Source organism: Macaca nemestrina, chromosome 11 (genome assembly GCF_043159975.1).
Source record: "Macaca nemestrina isolate mMacNem1 chromosome 11, mMacNem.hap1, whole genome shotgun sequence".
In the NCBI taxonomy this organism is placed as follows: domain Eukaryota; kingdom Metazoa; phylum Chordata; class Mammalia; order Primates; family Cercopithecidae; genus Macaca; species Macaca nemestrina.
The window spans coordinates 20,862,539-20,882,878 of record NC_092135.1 but is presented as its reverse complement, the minus strand read 5'-3'; the positions used below and the strand labels follow the sequence as shown (position 1 = coordinate 20,882,878).

General features: G+C 39.7%; 1 protein-coding gene and 1 long non-coding RNA gene across 19 annotated transcripts in view; one reads left to right on the top strand and one right to left on the bottom strand.

Annotated features, from left to right (window-relative positions):
- Window positions 1-20,340, bottom strand: part of LOC105492561 (R3H domain containing 1) — a 126,892-nt gene that overhangs the window by 10,693 nt on the left and 95,859 nt on the right. For all 18 annotated transcript variants that reach the window (XM_011759780.3, XM_011759782.3, XM_024796248.2 and 15 more), the window contains 2 exons: window positions 5,012-5,115; window positions 4,029-4,201 (listed from right to left, as the gene is read on the bottom strand). In XM_011759780.3, the coding sequence (XP_011758082.2) occupies window positions 4,029-4,201; window positions 5,012-5,115 (277 nt within the window). The remainder of the gene's footprint in view (window positions 1-4,028; window positions 4,202-5,011; window positions 5,116-20,340) is intronic.
- Window positions 221-20,340, top strand: part of LOC139357088 (uncharacterized) — a 39,149-nt gene continuing 19,029 nt past the window's right edge. The window contains exon 1 of the long non-coding RNA XR_011609704.1: window positions 221-360. This is a non-coding gene — a long non-coding RNA (uncharacterized lncRNA). The remainder of the gene's footprint in view (window positions 361-20,340) is intronic.

The following is a 20,340-nucleotide window of genomic DNA, read 5'->3' as shown; positions in this document are numbered from 1 at the left end:
TTCCCTTTAAGTCCAGAATCCAGACTAGAATCAAGGGCTGCGTTGTCATGGCTCTTTAATCTTCTTGAATCTGAAGCAGAATACCACAGTCTCTTCTTTCTTTCATGACTTTGACATTTCTGAAGATTTGTTTCGGAAGATCAGTTATTTTGTAGACTGTCTGTCCCTCAATTTGGGTTTGTCTGCTGTCTCCTCATTAAAAAGTTCATGTTATATATTTGCGGAAGGAACACCAGAGAAGTAATGTGTCCTTCTCAATGGATCATTTCAGAAGGAACCCACTGTCTATCTGTCATCACAGTACAGGTGATATTTACTTCGGCTGCTTTGTGAATGTGGTGCCTATCAGGTTTCTCCACTGTAAGTGACAATTCCTTTAATTTGTAGTTCTAAGTATTTTGTAGGGAGATACTTTAAAAAAAATTCTGCTTTTCATCAGAATTTCACGCACTAGTTGTGTAACCTCTAGTGGTGACTCTTGCCTGATGGTTTCTTGGTGGTGATCTTCTAATTTCACGATTCCTTCTATATTTATCACTTTACATTACACTAAGGTAAGACAGAGTTTCATTTTCCATTTATTGATTTTATCAGTATGGACTCATGAATTCTTATTTTATTCTATGGATGATCATTCATTTCTATCACTGTTTTATGCCCCAAACCTCCACTCCTGATCCTGTATTCTTCAACATGTCCCTATTTTTCTTCCATCCCTTCCTTACTTTCTGGCACAGCCAAGATGGCCTATGCCCATCTGGTGCTTTCCCTGCACCAACTCTGGCAGCAGTTATTTTTCTAAGGGGCCCAAGTTCCTTTTAATGGAGACTGGTTATTTAGAAACTACCATCTCAATAGTAGGTGTAACTTGTTCTTTTCAGTACCACACACTCAAGGGCATTTTCCTAAATTGCACAGGAATAATCAGTTACACACTGATGAATGCCAAGACTGTTTACAGTTTTTCAATATTACAACAAGGAAAAAAGAAATATTGGACACATATTTTTGCACTTATTATATAATTTTTACTGGATAAAGTTCCAGAAGCATATCTGTGGATCAAATTCTACATTTTGAAAAATGTCTCCGAAGTGCATTTCAAAGAGCTGTACCAATTTACACTACCACAGAGAAAGTCCAAGAGAGCTTATAACTTGATCTTTGCCAAACTATTACTATGGCAGATTACTGGTCTTCCTGAATTTTCCCACTTATATAGATGAAAAGTAGTTTTATATTTTCATCTGTTTAATGGCCATCGATAGTTTGTGAGCTGATCTATAATAACCTTTGTCCCCCAGTTTTTTTTTTTTTTTTGAGACAGGGTCTCACTCTGTCACCTAGGCTGGAGTACGGTAGTGTGATCACAGTTCACTGCAGCCTCTACCACTCAGGGTCAAGTAATCCTCTTGCTTCAGCCTCCCGAGTAGCTAGAATTACAGGTGTACACCACCACACCTGGCTAATTTTTAATTTTTTTACAGAGATGGGATCTCACTATGTTGTTTGTCCAGGCTGCTCTTGAACTCCTGGACTCAAGTGATCCTTTCTCCTTGGCCTCCCAAAGTGCTGGGATTACAGGTGTGAGCCACTATGCCCAACCTCTATCTTTTAAAAAAAGTTAAAACCTGGCTGGGTAAAGCGGCTCAAGGCTATGATCCCAACACTTTGGGAGGCTGAGCCAGGTGGACCGCTTGAGTTCAGGAGTTCAAGACCAGCCTGGGCAACATGGCAAAAACCTGTCTCTACAAAAAATACAAAAAAAAAAAAAAAAAAATTAGTTGGGCATGGTGGTGTGCATCAGTGGTCTCAGCTACTCAAGTGGCTGAGGTGGGAGGATGGCTTGAGCCCAGGAGATGGAAGTTGCAGTAGGCCCAGAACATGTCACTGTACTCCAGCCTAGGTAACAGAGCCAGACCCTGTCTCTAAATGAAAAATTAGCTGGGTGTGGTGTGTACCTGTAGTCCCAGCTACTTGGGAAGCTAAGGTGAAAACACTGCTTGAGCCCAGGTGGTTGAGGCTGCAGTAAGTCATGATTGTGCAAACGCAATCCAGCCTGGGTGTCAGAATGTAACCTTGTCTCGACAAAAGATAAAACCTTTTAATTCTATAAAATTTCAAGTATATAAAAGTATAGATAGAAAAGCATAATGAAATTCCATGTACCCATCATTCAGGTTCAACTGTCATCACCCCTGCTTTGTTTTTCCTGAAGTATTTAAAGCAAATCTCAGCATTTTACTTGTAAATACTTCAGTATACAAACATTTGTATCTAATGGACAACTTTTTTTTTTTTTTTTTTAAATTTTAGACAGAGTCTCGCTCTGTTACCCAGGCTGGAGTGCAATGGCATGATCTCGGAACACCGCAACCTCCGCCTCCCGGGTTCAAGCGATTCTCCTGCCTCAGCTTCCTGAGTAGCTGGGATTACAGGCCCACCACCATGTCCAGCTAAGCTTTGTATTTTTAGTAGAGATGGGGTTTCTCCATGTTGGCCAGGCTGGTCTCAAACTCCTGACCTCAGGTGATCTGCCCGCCTTGGCCTCCCAAAGTGCTGGGATTACAGGCGTGAGCCACTGTGGCTGGGTCTTTTTTTTTTTTTTTTTTTTTTTTTTTTTTTAAGAGTTAGGGTCTCCCTCTGTTGCTGGGGGGAGTGCAGTGGCATGATCATAGCTCACTGCAGCCTTGAACTCTTGAGCTAAAGCAATCTTGCCTCAGCCTCCTGAGTGGCTGGGACTACAGGTGCACACTGCCATGGCTGAATACTTTTTGTATTTTTCATAGAGATGGGGTTTCACCATGTCACCCACCCTGGTCTCGAACTCCTGTGTTCCAGGCCTGCTTTAGCTTCCCAAAGTGCCGGGATTACAGGCATAAGCCACCGGGCCCGGCCTTAAAAAATATCTTTGGATCATTCCATATCCAAATAAGATCCATATATTACATCTGATATTATACCTCTTGAGTCTCTTTTAATGTATAACAAACCAAACTCCTATTTCAAAATGCCATCTATTAAAGTAACAGGGCCAATTTGTCAAGTAAAATACCCCACTGGGATCAGGTAATTTGTTTTTGTTTCTTATATTTCCCATAAACTAGTAGCTAGGGTTAGAGGCTTCAATAGATTCAGGTTCAAATTTTGGTAAGAGTATATCATAAATAATGCTGTGTACTTCCTTCTGTGCCACATTACGAGGTAAATAATGTTTGGCTGGCCCACTTTTAGTGATGTTACAACTGATCAGTGGATTCAGGGCTGTCTGTCTAATTCATCCATTTAAAATACCCCTCAAAACTTTTTTTTAAGTGAGCAGTTTCTCAACCAAAACTTTTTAATCCAATATTTTTAGGGTCTGCTGATGATTTTCTGGCAATTTTCTAATTCTACCATTGCTTCTGCATTTATTAACTGGATTATTCTCCAGAGAAAATTCCCTTATCAACTATTTGGTTACATTAATATATAGTCATATGGGAAGGGTAGGCTAAATGCTTGTTTTCCTTTACCAAATTTTAGATCTAGTTTATCTTCTGAAGTTAAAAAAAAGTTTTTTGAACACGCAGAAGTTAGCAAATAATACTTAAATAAATACTGATTCTTTTTCTTCTTCTTCTTCCTTTTTTTTTGAGACACAGTTACACTCTTAGTTGCCCAGGATGGAGAGCAATGGCATGATCTTTGCTCACTATAACCTCTGCCCCGCTGGATTCAAGTGATTCTCCTCCCTCAGTCCCCCAAGTAGCTGGGATGCATGCTACCACCACACCCAGCTGATTTTGTATTTTTAGTAGAGATGGGATTTCACCATGTTGGCCAGGCTGGTCTCAAACTCCTGACCTCAGGTGATCGCCATGCCTTAGCCTCCCAAAAAGTGCTGGGATTACAGAAGAGAGCCACCGCACCCAGCCCAAATTCTTTTATTAATCTGGCTGACAGGATTTCAAATTTAAGCCTTGCAAGTCAATCTTATGTAACAAAAATGTAACGTTTCAAAATGATAATGAGCAAAACCATCTTACCTGGATGATATTGTCTACACTGCTAAACTCTACACACTTCTGTCCTCTCTGGTGATCACAGTAGTATTTGTTTTGTTTCCACTGTGGGGGTGAGTGGGCACAAGATTGTGGATTGTTTGGTACACTGAGCTGCATCATCACCATCCCACCACCAGGTGGCGGTGGTGGCCCAGCTGAAAATCAGAATTAGGATGCTAGTCAGTATATTTTAGCCACTAGTTGGTGTTTCTGAACACTAGGATAACAGTAGTAATTTTACATTTCTTTTTTTTTTTTTTTTTTTTTTTTTGAGACGGAGTCTCGCTCTGTCACCCAGGCTGGAGTGCTGTGGCCGGATCTCAGCTCACTGCAAGCTCCGCCTCCCGGGTTCCCGCCATTCTCCTGCCTCAGCCTCCCGAGTAGCCGGGACTACAGGCGCCCGCCACCTCGCCCGGCTAGTTTTTTGTATTTTTTAGTAGAGACGGGGTTTCACCGTGTTAGCCAGGATGGTCTCGGTCTCCTGACCTCGTGATCCGCCCGTCTCGGCCTCCCAAAGTGCTGGGATTACAGGGTAATTTTACATTTCTGAATAAAATTTTACTATTAACTAAGAAAACCAGGTTGAAGCCCTAGTGCATCATACTACAAGTATTGTGTGTTTAAACAGTTACGATGGACTCTGTAGGCCTAAACATCTCACTTATCCTAAAGATAAGTTGGAGTAAACAGCTGGAAGAGTAATGAGAGAAGGCATAGGAAATAACCCTAGAGAATATCAATACTTCTGAGAAAGGAGAATCAGGATGGTAGTGATAGCAGCAGCAGAAGGAAAGAAAGAAGTGGACTGCACATTAACCCTGATTCAGTACAGCACCCTCAATATTGTGGGTGTATCTCACCACATCACAAATTGAGAACCTTTTTGTAGAAATGCCTAAGGAAATTAATCAAACTATTTCTTGTATGAACCAACCATTATCTTATTTTCACTGATTTCTTCATACCTGTACATTGGTGGCCTTGAAGCTGCTGGGAATTGCATGGTGAAGTGGTTCGAGGAAACTGTACTTGTTCTGATCCTGGATGTTGCAGGTAACCTACTGAAGAGCTATGGAAAAAACAAATACAAAAACACAGCATAATGAGAGGAGGATGACTATAAAGATTCTTGAATGGGCCGGACGTGGTGGCTCACGCCTGTAATCCCAGCACTTTGGAAGCCCGAGGTGGGTGGATCATGAGGTCAAGAGATTGAGATCACCCTGGCTAACACAGTGAAACCCCATCTCTACTAAAAATACAAAAAATTAGCCGGGCGTGGTGGCAGGCGCCTGTAGTCCCAGCTACTCAAGAGGCTGAGGCAGGAGAATGGTGTAAACCCAGGAGGCAGAGCTTGCTGTGAGCCGAGATCGCACCACTGCACTTCAGCCTGGGCAACGGAGCGAGACTCCATCTTAAAAAAAAAAAAAGATGATGTGAATGAACGGTCCGTTGAACGAACAGTTTATTTGTTAAAATAAACAAATTTATTTATTTATTTTTGAGATGGAGTCTCGATCTGTCGCCCAGGCTGGAGTGCAGTGGCGTGATCTTGGCTCACTGCAAGCTCCACCTCCCAGGTTCATGCCATTCTCTTGCCTCAGCCTCCCGAGTAGCTGGGAGTACAGGCGCCCACCACCATGCCCGGCTAATTTTTTTGTATTTTTAGTAGAGACGGGGTTTCACTGTGTTAGCCAGGATGGTCTTGATCTGCTGACCTCGTGATCTGCCTGTTTCAGCCTCCCAAAGTGCTGGGATTACAGGCATGAGCCACCATGCCCGGCCACAAATTTATTGAAATAAAATTATTTTTCAAATTGGTTAACAGTAAAAGTAAAATCTAATGCAACTATTTTCTCTGTAAATTTTAAGTAAATACTTTATTGCATAAAAATAACCTTATGGCAATAACACCGATTTTTAAAAACAAAAATTATTTTTCAAATTGGTTAGCAGTAAAAGTAAAATCTATTTTCTCTGTGAATTATAAGTAATTATTATGCAAAAATCACTGTTTATATCAATGATACTGATTTTTAAAAATGAAGAAAATTATTTTAAATTGGTTAGCAGTAAAAGTCAAATGTAACAACTGTTTTCACTGATAATTATAATTACTTTATTACATAAAAATGATTTTATGTTTATGACAATAATACCGATTTTTAAAAGCCAGGAGAGGCCAGGCGAGGTAGCTCACACCTGTAATCCCAGCACTCTGGGAGGCCGAGGTGGGTAGATCACAAGGTCAGGAGATTGAGACCATTCTGGCTAACATGGTGAAAACCCGTCTCTACTAAAAAATATAAAAAATTAGCTGGGTGTGGTGGCGGGCACCTGTAGTCCCAGCCACTCAGGAGGCTGAGACAGGAGAATCACTTGAACCCGGGAGGCAGAGGCTGCAGTGAACTGAGATTGCACCAGTGCACTCCAGCCTGGGCGACAGAGCGAGACTCCGTCTCAAAAACAAAAAAATAAAAAGAACCCAATTCCATCATTCTGTCACTTTTACAGCATATTCTAACTCAAATAATTATTTTGAAACAAAGAAAAATAACTAATTCTACAAAACAAAAAGGTAATATATTTGGTTTTCACAGGGCTACATTTTAGAAAAGAGAATACGCACTTTGACGAGGAGACCCAGAAAAATTTTATTTCTTAGAAAACGGCAAGGCACGGTGGCTCTCCCCTGTAATCCCAGCACTTTAGGAGGCCGATGCGGGCAGATCACCTGAGGCCAGGAGTTCGAGACCAGCCTGGCCAACATGGTGAAACCCCTTCTCTACTAAAAATACAAAAAGTAGCTGGGTGTGGTGGTGGGCACCTGTAATCTCAGCTACTTGGGAGGCTGAGGCGGAGAATTGCTTCAACCTAGGAGGTGGAGGTTGCAGTGAGCCGAGATCACACCACTGCACTCCAGCCTGGGCTACAAGAGCAAAACTCTGTCTCAAAAAAGAAAAGAAGAAAAAAAAAAGTACTAAGAATAGAGGAAACAACAGAACACGTTCCGACATAGTTTAACAAAATATTGACAAAAATTAAAGGCTATTAGTGTGAAACCATTAAGTTACTGCTGTATTTCTGAAGTCCTTTTTTTTGAAATATGAAATACTATGATATGAAGTATGAAAATACTATAATATGAAGTATGAAATACTATGATACCTGGGATTTATTTCAAACTAATATTGGAGGGCGAAAAGGCAGAGATTTATATGAAAACAGATTTGTAATTACAAAATTGGTGATGGGAATATATGGGTTCAGTATACTTCTGTTTATATTTATATATGTTTACAGATTTCCATAATAAAAAGTTAAGCAATTCTATCTTTCAGGCTGACAGTTAATAAGAATTAGTAAAGCTCTATGCGTTTTTTTTTTTTTTTTTTGAGACGGAGTCTGGCTCTGTTGCCCAGGCTGGAGTGCAGTGGCCGGATCTCAGCTCACTGCAAGCTCCGCCTCCCGGGTTCAGGCCATTCTCCTGCCTCAGCCTCCCGAGTAGCTGGGACTACAGGCGCCCGCCACCTCGCCCAGCTAGTTTTTTTTTTTTTGTATTTTTTAGTAGAGACAGGGTTTCACTGTGTTAGCCAGGATGGTCTCGATCTCCTGACCTTGTGATCCACCCGTCTCGGCCTCCCAAAGTGCTGGGATTACAGGCCTGAGCCACCGCGCCCGGCCTTTTTTTTTTTTTTTTTTTTTGAGACGGAGTCTGGCTCTGTCGCCCAGGCTGGAGTGCAGTGGCGCGATCTCGGTTTACTGCAAGCTGCGCCTCCTGGGTTCATGCCATTCTCCTGCCTCAGCCTCCCAAGTAGCTGGGACTACAGGCACCCACCACCAGGTCTGGCTAACTTTTTGTATTTTTTTTTTTTTTTTTTTAGTAGAGACGGGGTTTCACTATGTCAGCCAGGATGTTCTCGATATCCTGACCTCATGATCTGCCCACTTCGGCCCCCCAAAGTGCTGGGATTACAGGCGCGAGCCACCGCGCCTAGCCAGCTCTATGTGTTTTTAGGGGCAGTAACTCAGAGTGGTTCAATAAAAGGGAAAAAGAAAGAGATATAAACGGAGGATTTAATAGGAAGTGATTTTGGATGGTAAGTGAAAACAGTACTTTCTGAAATTTATGTTAATTATGATTGGAATGTGTAATATAAGTATTAGCTACCTGTGGAAATAATACAGCTTAAGAGATGGTCTGTAAATGTGCCAAAATTGAGGAAAACAGAAAGGTCCCCATAGGTGGAAGGTTTTTTAGGCTCTGTTCTAACCCATGTGAACAGCTCTCCTGGGCCATGCCCCTCACTCTGATCTTGTTCGCTAAGGTCTGAGACATGTGGGTAAAAGCAAGCCATCATGCAAAGGGAAGGGAACACTCAGGTCACTGAGGTGAGCAATATAGCCCATACTCTACTAAACTACAAACTGTGATTCCACTTTACCACTCTAGTGGGTTTTAGTACAGTTAGAATAAAACAGGTTTCTAGCACTAGATTACCCGTTAGGTAAATGAGTAAGAATCAAGTTTTAGAATTATGTAAATGAGTTCCAGGCCTCTACTAATCTTCTGAGAGATATGCAGATAATTTAAGGGACACACAGACTAGGCAATGAGACACCCTCTTAAATCACTTAAACACGTTAGAAAAAAGAAAGCATATAAGTCAGTATTTACACTCTCTCTTTAAAAATACAAATTATACGAGAGATGAATCAGCTCTGTAGTAATTTCAAAACTTTCTCCTCCTTTGGAAGACAGGAGGGAAAGACGGGGACTTTTAAAGTAAAGCACCAGGCCTAGTCATTCAAAGTTGATATTCTACCCTTTAACAGAAAAATGAAACATCAATCTCAAATAATCCCATTTATTCCCAAACTTCCTGAAAAGTCCTGACATAAAACTATGAATATGTTAACTAAAAAAATAAAAATATCCACTTTCAAATGTATGAAAGCTGCTGCAATAAAAATTACTACCAGTATTTTTTCCCTAGCTGTTTAGGAGCTGCCTCGTCTCTGCGTAAGGTGGAGCCAGGCAAACTGCTGTGAAATGCTTCTACAAGATCACTGGAGACTGATGAATGACATCATAGGATATCCCACAGGTTTCTTCTGAGTTTTTCTTTTTTCTTTCTTGAGATGGAGTTTTGCTCTGTCACCCAGGCTGGAGTGCAGGGGTGCGATCTCGGCTCACCGCAAGCTCTGCCTCCCGGGTTCACACCATTCTCCTGCCTCAGCCACTCGAGTAGCTGGGACTACAGGTGCCCGCCACTACGCCCAGCTAATTTTTTTGGTATTTTTAGTAGAGACGGAGTTTCACCGTATTAGCCAGGATGGTCTTGATCTCCTGACCTCATGATCCGCCTGCCTTGGCCTGCCAAAGTGCTGGGATTACAGGCGTGAGCCACCGCGCCCAGCCCTTCTTCTGAGTTTTTTTTTTACAGTGCTTATATTATTCCTTTAACATTATAGGGTAATTCAGAGAGATTCCCCTTCTCTCCAGTTAATTATTTCTTCATTCTTACCATGTTTTGGAATTGAAGCCATGATAAAAAAAAAAATGACAAATATAATGTATTTTGAAAGTTAGAAACTTACTTCATCAAAGTGTGATTTAATTTATTTTATTATTGTTTTTAAATAGACAAAGCCTCACTCTATTCCTCAGGCTGGAATGCGGTGGTGTTATCATAGGTTACTGAAGCACTGAACACTTGGGCTCAAGTGATTCTCCTGCCTCAGCTTCCCGAGTAGCTAACTACAAGCGCCCACCATTGCTTAGTATCAAGCAATATCAACGCTTGATATTAAGATATATTCACTAGATCTTGCAAATTCAAGTGACAATACATTGCTATTTTAATGCCTTTGACATTTAATACTTGACCTAGGGCAAAGCATCATGTATTTGGGTGTCAGAAGGGAGCACGGGGCTGAATTCCAACTCTCCTTGTTATTTGTTATGTGTGTCTGAACATGTTATTTGAACTTCAGCTCTTTCATCAATAAACATGCAATTAGCACTTGTCTTACCAAACTATGATGAAAGATTTGGGCAAATAATTCAAAGTGTAAACAGCCAAACATAAAAATGTACAACTTCATTAATAATCACAGAACCAAATTAATATATGCTGCCGTTTATGAAATGTGAAAACAATAAAGCAGAGTCAGTACATATTGGGACTGTGAATCAAAGATTTTGGCAAAATGTACCATGGACCTTATTAACAGTCACATCCTTTAACCTACTAATTCCCTTCTAAGGACTCATGCCAAGGCAGGAATTAAAATTGATTACAAGATGGCTCAATAAAGTAAAAAGATATGACCTAAATGTTCTGCAGTAGGGTAAATATATGATTATATATTCATAAAATATGAGTATGATCACTGAATTATATTAATGAAATTTTTAATGGGATGAAAAAATTTTTACTATGACCAATAAGTGAAATATATACAGTAAGATTTCACCTACATTAAAACTCTGTAAGAGGTTGAGTGTGGTGGCTCATGCCTATAATCCTAGCACTTGAGGAGGCCAGGGCGGATGGATCACTTGAGGTCAGGAGTTTGAGACTAGCCTGAAACCCTGTCTCTGCTAAAAATACAAAAATTAGCTGGGTGCGGTGGTGCATGACTGTAGTCCCAGCTACTTCGGAGGCTGAGGCAGAAAAATCACTTGAACCTGGGAGGCGGAGGTTGCAGTGAGCCAAGATGGCACCACTGCACTCCACCCTGGGTGACAGAGCGAGACTAAGTCTCAAAAAAAAACCAAAAAACAAAAAACAAAAAATAAACAAACAAAATATATAAGAAAAGCAGAAAGACTGAAAAAAGTATTAACATGCCAACAGTAGTCAATTTAGAGTTATGGGACTATGAATGATTCTTGATCATTTACACTTTTTTGCTATTTTCTAAAAAAGCATGCATGCATTTTGTAACTGTAAAGAATACTTTAAAAATGTTTTTAGAAAACTAAAAAGTTTAGCTTTTAAATGTTATAGTAGAAAGTTAATTTCAATGAAACAATCAGAATCTGCTTCAGAAATCTTCAGCAGGCCGGGCGCGGTGGCTCAAGCCTGTAATCCCAGCACTTTGGGAGGCCGAGACGGGCGGATCACGAGGTCAGGAGATCGAGACCATCGTGGCTAACACAGTGAAACCCCGTCTCTACTAAAAAATACAAAAAAATAGCCGGGCGAGGTGGCGGGCGCCTGTAGTCCCAGCTACTCGGGAGGCTGAGGCAGGAGAATGGCGTGAACCCGGGAGGCGGAGCTTGCAGTGAGCTGAGATCCGGCCACTGCACTCCAGCCCGGGCGGCAGAGCGAGACTCCGTCTCAAAAAAAAAAAAAAAAAAAAATCTTCAGCAGATGTCAGAGTATGGCCATTTGAAGATGTTTATGCTGATATTCTGCAATATAAACCTTCAATTTGGCCGGGTGTGGTGGCTCACGCCTGTAATCCCAGCACTTTGGGAGGCCGAGGCAGGCAGATCATGAGGTCAGGAGATCGAGAACATCCTGGCTGACATGGTGAAACCCCGTCTCTACTAAAAAAAAAAAAAAAAAAAAATAAAATAAATAAATAAATACATACAAAAAATTAGCTGGGCGTGGTGGCAGGTGCCTGTAATCCCAATTATTCAGGAGGCTGAGGCAGGAGAACTGCTTGAGTCTAGGAGGCAGAGGCTGCAGTGACCTGAGATTGCACCACTGCACTCCAGCCTGGGCAATAGAGCAAGACTCTGTCTCTAAATAAATAAATGAATAAATAACCAATTCATTGGTGGGTCAGATGCTCAACTAGGCTTGTAGTCTAGTCTCTGGAAGAAAACACCAGCTTTCTGCCTCATAAGCTTTCTCAAAGTCATAGTGATTTCCATTTTATATATATTTGTTGTGATGCGGGTATATATATCTAGTACGATATAAACTTGCAACTAATGAGAATTTGACTATATGCTCAATTAATGAAAATAAATGTCAAAATCTTTAATCTATAATTTTTTGGGTTTTCCTTTAAATGCTAATAGCTGATTTATCTGGGCTTTCTGGTTAAATGCTCATATTTACAGAAGTATTAATTTATAGCTTGCTCATCTATTCCTTAATGCGAGCCATTTAAAAAAAAACTGAATTTGACTAAAAAATGAAGTACTAAAAAAAGGGAGTGGGGACACCTGCCCTAAGATTGTTGCTTTCACAGAGCACTGAATGTAGCTTTGTGTTTCTTGGCAGCTAAGACAAAATGGTGAGCCCAGGGATTATATAGCTGCCAGGATGATAAGGAAAGCAAGCAGTTAAGCCACTGGCAGGTGCTGGATTGCAGAATATCATAACTGTATTCTACAATAAATTTACAGCACGCAGTTAATTATAGAGGAATCCAGTCTTCCAGTACCACGTATAAAACATACTTCATGTTTTACTAGGAAACTTAGAAGCTGGGCTGGAAATCTTGCCCAAAGAGGATTATTTCCCATTTAATAAACAGGTAGGATGCAGAAGTACCTGCAAGAAGGGCTAATATATACCTTAAAAAGGAGCTCTGAACTTTTTAAGTACTTAAGTACTTGTATGAAACCTAAAAAAGAGTCTACATTATACATTGAACGGAAAAGACGCCTTTGGCTTGAGAAATTGGAGGGCAGGTACCATAAACACAATTCACCACAAAGATGCCTCTGATGCTCCTGGAGAATAACTGATCTTGAGATGGGGCATATTCTGACCAGTCCATCAGGATGAACCAGTCATCATCAAGCAACGTATTAGCAGATCTGTTAGATACAGCACTTTAGTGGGTCAATGAAGTGATAGAAAATACCTGCTAAACAATAATTTCAGTTTTAGTATAGTTGATTCTATGCTGCTCTCTTTTGCGACTTCTTAAGTCTGTTCCCAGACTGAGATCTCTTTACTCTTTATACCGTTTTTTTGTTTTTTTTTTTTTGGTTTTTGAGTCGGAAGTCCTGCTCTGTTGCCTAGGCTGGAGTGCAGTGGTGCAATCTTGGCTGGCTGCAACCTCTGCCTCTCAAGTTCAAGTGATTCTCTTGACTCAGCCTCCCGAGTAGCTGGGATTACAGGCACACACCACCATGTCTGACCGTTTTTTTTTTTTTTTTTTTTGAGACGGAGTCTTGCTCTGTCGCCCAGGCTGGAGTGCAGTGCAGCGTCACGACCTCGACTCACTGCAAGCTCCACCCTCCTGGGTTCACACCATTCTCCTGCCTCAGCCTCCTGAATAGCTGGGACTACAGGCACCTGCCACCATGCCTGGCTAATTTTGTTTGTATTTTTAGTAGAGACAGGGTTTCACCGTGTTAGCCGGGATGGTCTCGATCTCCTGACCTCATGATCCACCTGACTTGGCCTCCCAAAGTGCTGGGATTACAGATGTGAACCACAGCGCCCAGCCATTTTTTTTGTATTTTTTAGTACAGACGGGGTTTTGCGATATTGGCCAGGCTGGTCTCAAACTCCTGACCTCAGGTCATCTGCCCACCTTGGCCTCCCAAAGTGCTGGGATTACCAGCGTGAGCCACTGCGCCCAGCCTTTTTTTATTTCCCTTTTCCTGAGACAAGGTCTTGCTCTGTCACCCAGGGTGGAGTGCAGTGGTGCAATCATAGCTCACTGCAATCTCAAACTCCTGGCTCTAGCCACTGTATATATATACCACATTTTCTTTATCCACCTGTTGATAAACACTTGAGTTGCTTCCACCTCAGGGTTTCTTTCTGAGGTGACGAAAATGTTTTAAAACTGACCATGGTGGGGTTGCACATATTTGTAAATACACTAAAAACTACTGAAATATACATGTTAAGTGAATTGTATAGTATATAAATTATATCTCAATAGAGCTGTTTAAAAACAAGATAAATAAGAATATGGCAGAATGAATAAAAATGGTACATACACTAGTCACCCCTTATCTGTGGTTTTGCTTTCCTTGGTTTCAGTTACCCTCAGTCAACCATGGTCCAAAAGTATTAAAAATGTCAGAAATAAATACTTCATACATTTTAAATTACATGTCATTATAAGTAGCATGAAGAAATCTCATGGTGTTCGGCCCAAGATGTGAATCATCCCTTTGCCCAGCATATCCATGCTGCCTGTTAGTCATGGACACTGTTTGCTCCTGACATTTAGCTATCAACACTGTCACGACTTGATGATCTAGATCACCTGAAGCAAATGATCCTCCTCTTGACATCCTGTTGCAAAGTCAACAGTAGCCAAACACTATGTCACAACGCCTACGTCATTCACCTCACTTCATCTCATCACATACGCATTTCATCATCTCACATCACCACAAGGATGAGTACATTTATATGTATGTATGTGTATATATTTACTTTATTATTATTTTTTGGAGATAGGGTCTTGCTCTGTAACTCAGGAGTGCAGTGTTAAGATTGTAGCTCACTGTAACCTTGAACTCTGGGGTGCAAGTGATCCTCCCACGTCTCCCAAGTAGCTAGGACTACAGGTGTGCACCACTACACCTGGCTAATTTTTATAGTTTTTTTTTTTTTTTTTGGTAGAGATGAGGTCTTGTTATGTTGCCCAAGGCTGGTCTCAAACTACTGGCCTCAAGCGATTCTCCCGCCTCAGTGTCCCAAAGTGTGCTGGGATTACAGGCGTGAGCCACTGTGCCTGGCCAATGTACAATATTTTGAGAGACCACATTCCTATAACTTTTCTTACAGTACATTGTTATCACTGTTCTATTATTAGTTGTTATTTTAAATCTATCACTGTGCCTAATTTATAAATTAAACTTTATCAGAGGCAGGTATGTACAGAAAAAAACATAGTACATACAGGGTTCAATTCCATGGTTTCAGGCATTCACTGGGAGATCCTGGAACATATACCCTCTGGATAAGGCGGATTACTGTATATGAAAGGTATTTACAAAATTCTACTGTATGAAATTACCCACAAAAAGGTCGAGACTTAGGAAAATAGCATGGGAAATTCCACATGAAAATATGTTGCCATCATGTGTCTTTTCTCTTTATGTTTTTGTAAATATTTCATGGCTGCTATTTCAAATTATTTTTTAGTTGGGAGAATAGGGACAAGTGTATTCTTCTCAAGCAATAATTGATTCATTTGAAAAGCAAGCCATACATCTACTACAGCTTTTAGTGACTACTAGAAACGATGTCTTTGAAAATTTATGAACAGTTGTCAAGGTGTGTCAAGTCATTTGGTTTTCTGCCTTTTTAAACCATCTGACGTCTTATTGTCAATGGTAGTTAAGCAAGCTTCCTGAACTTAGTCATATTACTTAATAGACATGTGCTCTATTCACTTAAAAAGCTGTAGGCAATCAATATAATCCATTTGTGAACTATAGTAGCCTGAGTATCAAACATTTATTCTTCTGAATTAAAGATACTGGAGCAATTAACACAGAACAAACACCTTTAAAACTCACTGGTCCCAGTATCTGAGAAACTGTGACAACTAAGTAAATCTCACTATGACTTAAACTAAACTTAATCAGCCTAGCAGAAAAATAAATGGAGAGGAAAGTTTAAACTATTCAAAGGTTACTAGGTTATTCCATGTTTCTTTTGCATCTTTTTATTTGGATTCTTATGTTAATAATAGCTGTTATAATTTGTTTAGCCACAATTTAAATTCTGGGGTGGATTATCTTTGTGATAAACTTTTACAGGTAGAATTTAAAAGTACAGCAATTTTGCATTTTGTTAAATATCCTGACTAATTTATAGAAAAATGGGCTTGATATGCCTAGCAACCAGCAATGTTTAAATGTCTCAATGCACAGTATTGCTAACTATATGTTTTAGCCTACTTTTTGTGTTAAAGTTGCCTTAATTCTCATTTTTTGGATTGCTGGTAAGACAACATTTTCCCATGTGAAAACTTACTATCAGTTTTCTTTGAGTAGCAATTTATCTTTATGGATTATTTACTTGTAGTCTCACTGTTACCATCCTAGAACATACAGAAGTGATAAAAACGTTCTATAAATTAAGCTTTTATTAGGCATGTTTGTCACATTTCCCCCATATCTTGCTTCTTTCCTTTGAATATTACTCTTAATATAGCTGTAATGGATTTCTATATTTATGAAACTTAAAAACGTTCATCCACTCTGATAATGTACTTGGTATCTTGACTAATTCACTGAGAAAAGCAAAGCAATCAGAAGAGAATTTCTCTCACTGCCATTTCTATCCACCTATCCATATCGGTATCCTTATACTCTCCTTGTCCTCGTTTACTGTCCATGAAATCCTCTGCACTGTTCTCTAAGGCTAACCTGCTTCCATTTTTGTGGTGGCTCTCACCCTCCCTGGGGACCTTACAACTCTCTCTCCTGTCCCTTGTAGTGGCAAATCTTCTGTATCTACTAAGCCTTTCCCTTCAGCATACAAACACATACATCTTTCTTTCAATTAAAAAAGGATCCTCTGTCTTGACTTCATCCTCTCCATATACGATGCTCATCCTTATAAAAGCAATTCTCTTCAAAGGTTGTCTCTATTTATTGTTTCCAATTCCTCTCCTGCCATCCTCTTAAGCTTTTTTATCTCCTAAAGTCTTCATATTTAAGTCTCTCTTTGAATGATTTTATTATTTTTCGGGATTTGGAATTATCTGAGTGTAATATTGTTTGGATGTGTGTCCCCACCCAAATCTCTATCTATCTATCTATCTATCTATCTATCTATCTATCTATCTATCTATCTATCTTATCTAAGTGTAATATTGTTTGGATGTGTGTCCCCACCCAAATCTCTAATCTCTATCTATCTATCTATCTATCTATCTATCTATCTATCTATCTATCTATCTATCTATCTATCTATCTATCTATCTATCTATCTGAGTGTAATATTGTTTGGATGTGTGTCCCCACCCAAATCTCTAATATCTATCTATCTATCTATCTATCTATCTATCTATCTATCTATCTATCTATCTGAGTGTTAATATTGTTTGGATGTGTTCCCCCACCCAAATCTCATTCAAAATGTAATCCCCAATGCTGGAGGTGGGGCCTGCTGGGAGGTGACTGGATCACGGAGGTGGTTTCTAATGGTTTAGCACCATCCCCCTTGGTACTGTACAGTGAGTGAGTTCTCATGAGATCTGGTTTAAAAAGTGTGTGGTGCTCCCCCCACTCTTCTCTTCCTCGTGGTCCGGCCATGTAAGACATGCCTGCTTCCCTCTTGCCTTCCACCATGACTGAAGTTTCCCGAGGCCTCCCTAGAAGCCACTATGCTTCCTGTGCAGCCTGCAGAGCTGTGAGCCAATTAAACCTCTTTTCTTTATACATGACCCAGTCTCAGGCATTTCTTTATAGCAATGTGAGAAGAGACTAATACAGAGTGCTTAGAAATATATTACAGTTTAAATAAGTGTAATAATAAAATAATTATCTATGTAACTTCATTCAGATTGGGAAACAGAACATTGTTAATATCTCAGAAGTATCCCTGCCTTCCTGCCTCATGTGCCTCTAACTGATCAGAACCCCCTCCAACCAGTTTTGTGATAAGCACTTACTTGCCTTCTTTTTTTTTTGAGACAGAGTTCTGCTCTGTCACACAGGCTGGAGTGCAGTAGCACCATCTCCGCTCACTACAACCTTCGCCTCCCAGGTTCAAGTGATTCTTATGCATCAGCCTCCTGAGTAGCTGAGATTATAAGCATGCACCACCATGCTTGGCTAATTTTTTGTTTTTAGTAGAGATGGGGTTTCACTCTGTTGGTCAGGCTGGTCTCAAACTCCTGGCTTCAACTGATCTGCCCGCCTTGGCCTCCTAAAGTACTGGGATTACAAGTGTGACCCACTGTGTCCGACAAGCACTTACTTGCTTTTTATTTCTTGTATAATTGTACCACATATATATGTATCCCAAAAGAACATAGTTAAGTTTTGTCTGTTTTTGATCCTAAATAAATGGAGTAATACTGTATAGATCATTTTATGACTGTTTCTTTTACTCAGTGTCGTATCTGTGAGACTCAACCAACTGGATATAAGTAGTTATAGTTTATTAACTTTCTTTGTGGTATAGTAGTGTCTGAAATGAATACATCAAAATATACTTACACATTCTATTCTATTTTATTTGGATTACTTTCAGTATTAGGCTAAACATTGTTGCTACAAACATTCATAAACATCTCTCTGATACATATCTGTCAAGGTTTTTTTAAATGCAAATGTTGGTAAACTTTTTCTGTAAGAGCCACCTAGTATATATTTTAGCTCTGAGGAACACATGGTCACTTAGGAGTTAAAAAATAATAAACCTTTAAAAATTTAAAAACCATTCTTAGATTGTGGGCTGTAGTTTTCTGACATCTGTTCTAAGATATAAACCATAAGGAGTACAATCTTCCACATCACAAGATGGTTTGGGGCATAAAGGTTTTACATGTATTTTGTTGGGATTACAGGAGTATGCCACCACGTCCAGGTAATTTTTTGTCGTTTTAGTAAAGATGGGGCTTCATTATGTTGATCAGGTTGGTGCAACATAGTTATCTGGACTTTCGTTTTATTGTTTTTTTTTTTTGTTTGTTTCCTCCCTAATCTCTCACCTCTGGTTGAAAGGAGTTGTTTTTAGTCATTTGCTTTTTAAAATTTTTTTTTTTGATTAAATTTTAACATTTCATTTCAATATGACTCTGTAACAGGTTTTACAATCAGTTAGTTTGAGTCTACCTTTATCCCTCCATTAAATGCCCTGTGGCCTATCTTTCCTTACAAAGTCTTACTCTTGTTTTTAATAATTTGTTAGTTTTACAGTATTTCTTTTCACTTTATCTAAAACTAGTCTTTGTTTAAACTATTAGAAAAGAAGGCTCGGCAAGGTGGCTCACATCTGTGAACCTAGCAGTTTGGAAGGCTGAGGCAGGAGGATCGCTTGAGCCCAAAAGTTCGACACCAGCAGGGTAATACAGCAAGATCCTATCTTTAAAAAAATTAAAAAATCAGCCAGGTGTGGTGGCATGCACCTGTAGTCCCAGCTACGTGGGAGGCTGAGGCAGAAGGATTGCATGAGCCCAGGAGGTTGAAGCCCCAGTAAGCCAGGATCACATCACTGTATTCCAGCCTGAATGACAGCAAGACCCAGTCTCTAAGAAAAAATTTAGGACTCAGATTATTTTATAGTTTTACTGAGGTATAATTTATAGAAACTACACTGCACATAAAGTATAGAATTTAATGAGTTTTATGTATACGCACATCATGAAGCCTCACCAACCCCCAAAGTTGCCTTGTGCCCCTCTTTGTAGTCCCACCTTCCCTTCTTCCCCATAAACTCTTCCCAGCCTCCTGGCTCCAGGCAACCACTGATCTGTCTGCTGTCAACAGAGATTAGGTTGTATTTTCTATAATCTAATATCAATGGAATAATATGGTTTATATACTTTTTTTGGCGTGGCTTTTCTTTTTTTGCTCAGGATAATTATGAGATTCATCCATGTTGCTGTATCAACAGATCATTTTTTTAATTGCTAAGTAATAGTCCACTGATGAATATACCATGGATTATTTATCCATTCACCTGTGGGTGGACATTTGGGTTGCTTCTAGTATTCATTTCTCTTAAATACTTCGAAGTGGAATAATTGGGTTAGATGGTAGGAGTATGTTTAACATTTAAAACAAACTGTTTCCCCAGGTGGTTGGTTTGAGAATTCTTGATTTATTATACACACAAGTCCTTGTTAGAAGGACAAAAATATACTTGGTTTTTAAGCCTGTATATTGCTTACCTTTTATTTGTATTCTTTTGTGTACCACCAATATCCATTTGGTACTGTTTTCCTTCTGTCTGAAAAACTTGCTTTAACAGTTTTCACAGTGCGGGTTGGCTGGCAATTAATTCAGCTTTTGTGTGTTTGAAATCTGTTTCTGAAAAATATTTTTATGGGTATAGAATACAAGTTTTCTTTCTTTCACTTCTTCAAATAAAGATGTTGCTCCACTGTCTTCTGGCTTGTATTGCTTCTAAGTCTGCTGACATTCTTAACTGTGTTCCTCTGTATGCAGTGACTCTTTTCCCCCTCTGACTGCTTTTAAGATTTTCTCTATCACTTTTTAAGATGCTTTCTTCACCTTTCTTTTGCTTGAATTTGCTGAGCTTGTTGGATCTGTGGGTTTATAATTTTCATCAAATTTTGAAAAACTTCAACCATCACTTATTCAAATATTTTTTGTTCCCTTTTCTCTCTTTTGAGGATGCCAGTTCCACATGAATTAGCCCCTTAG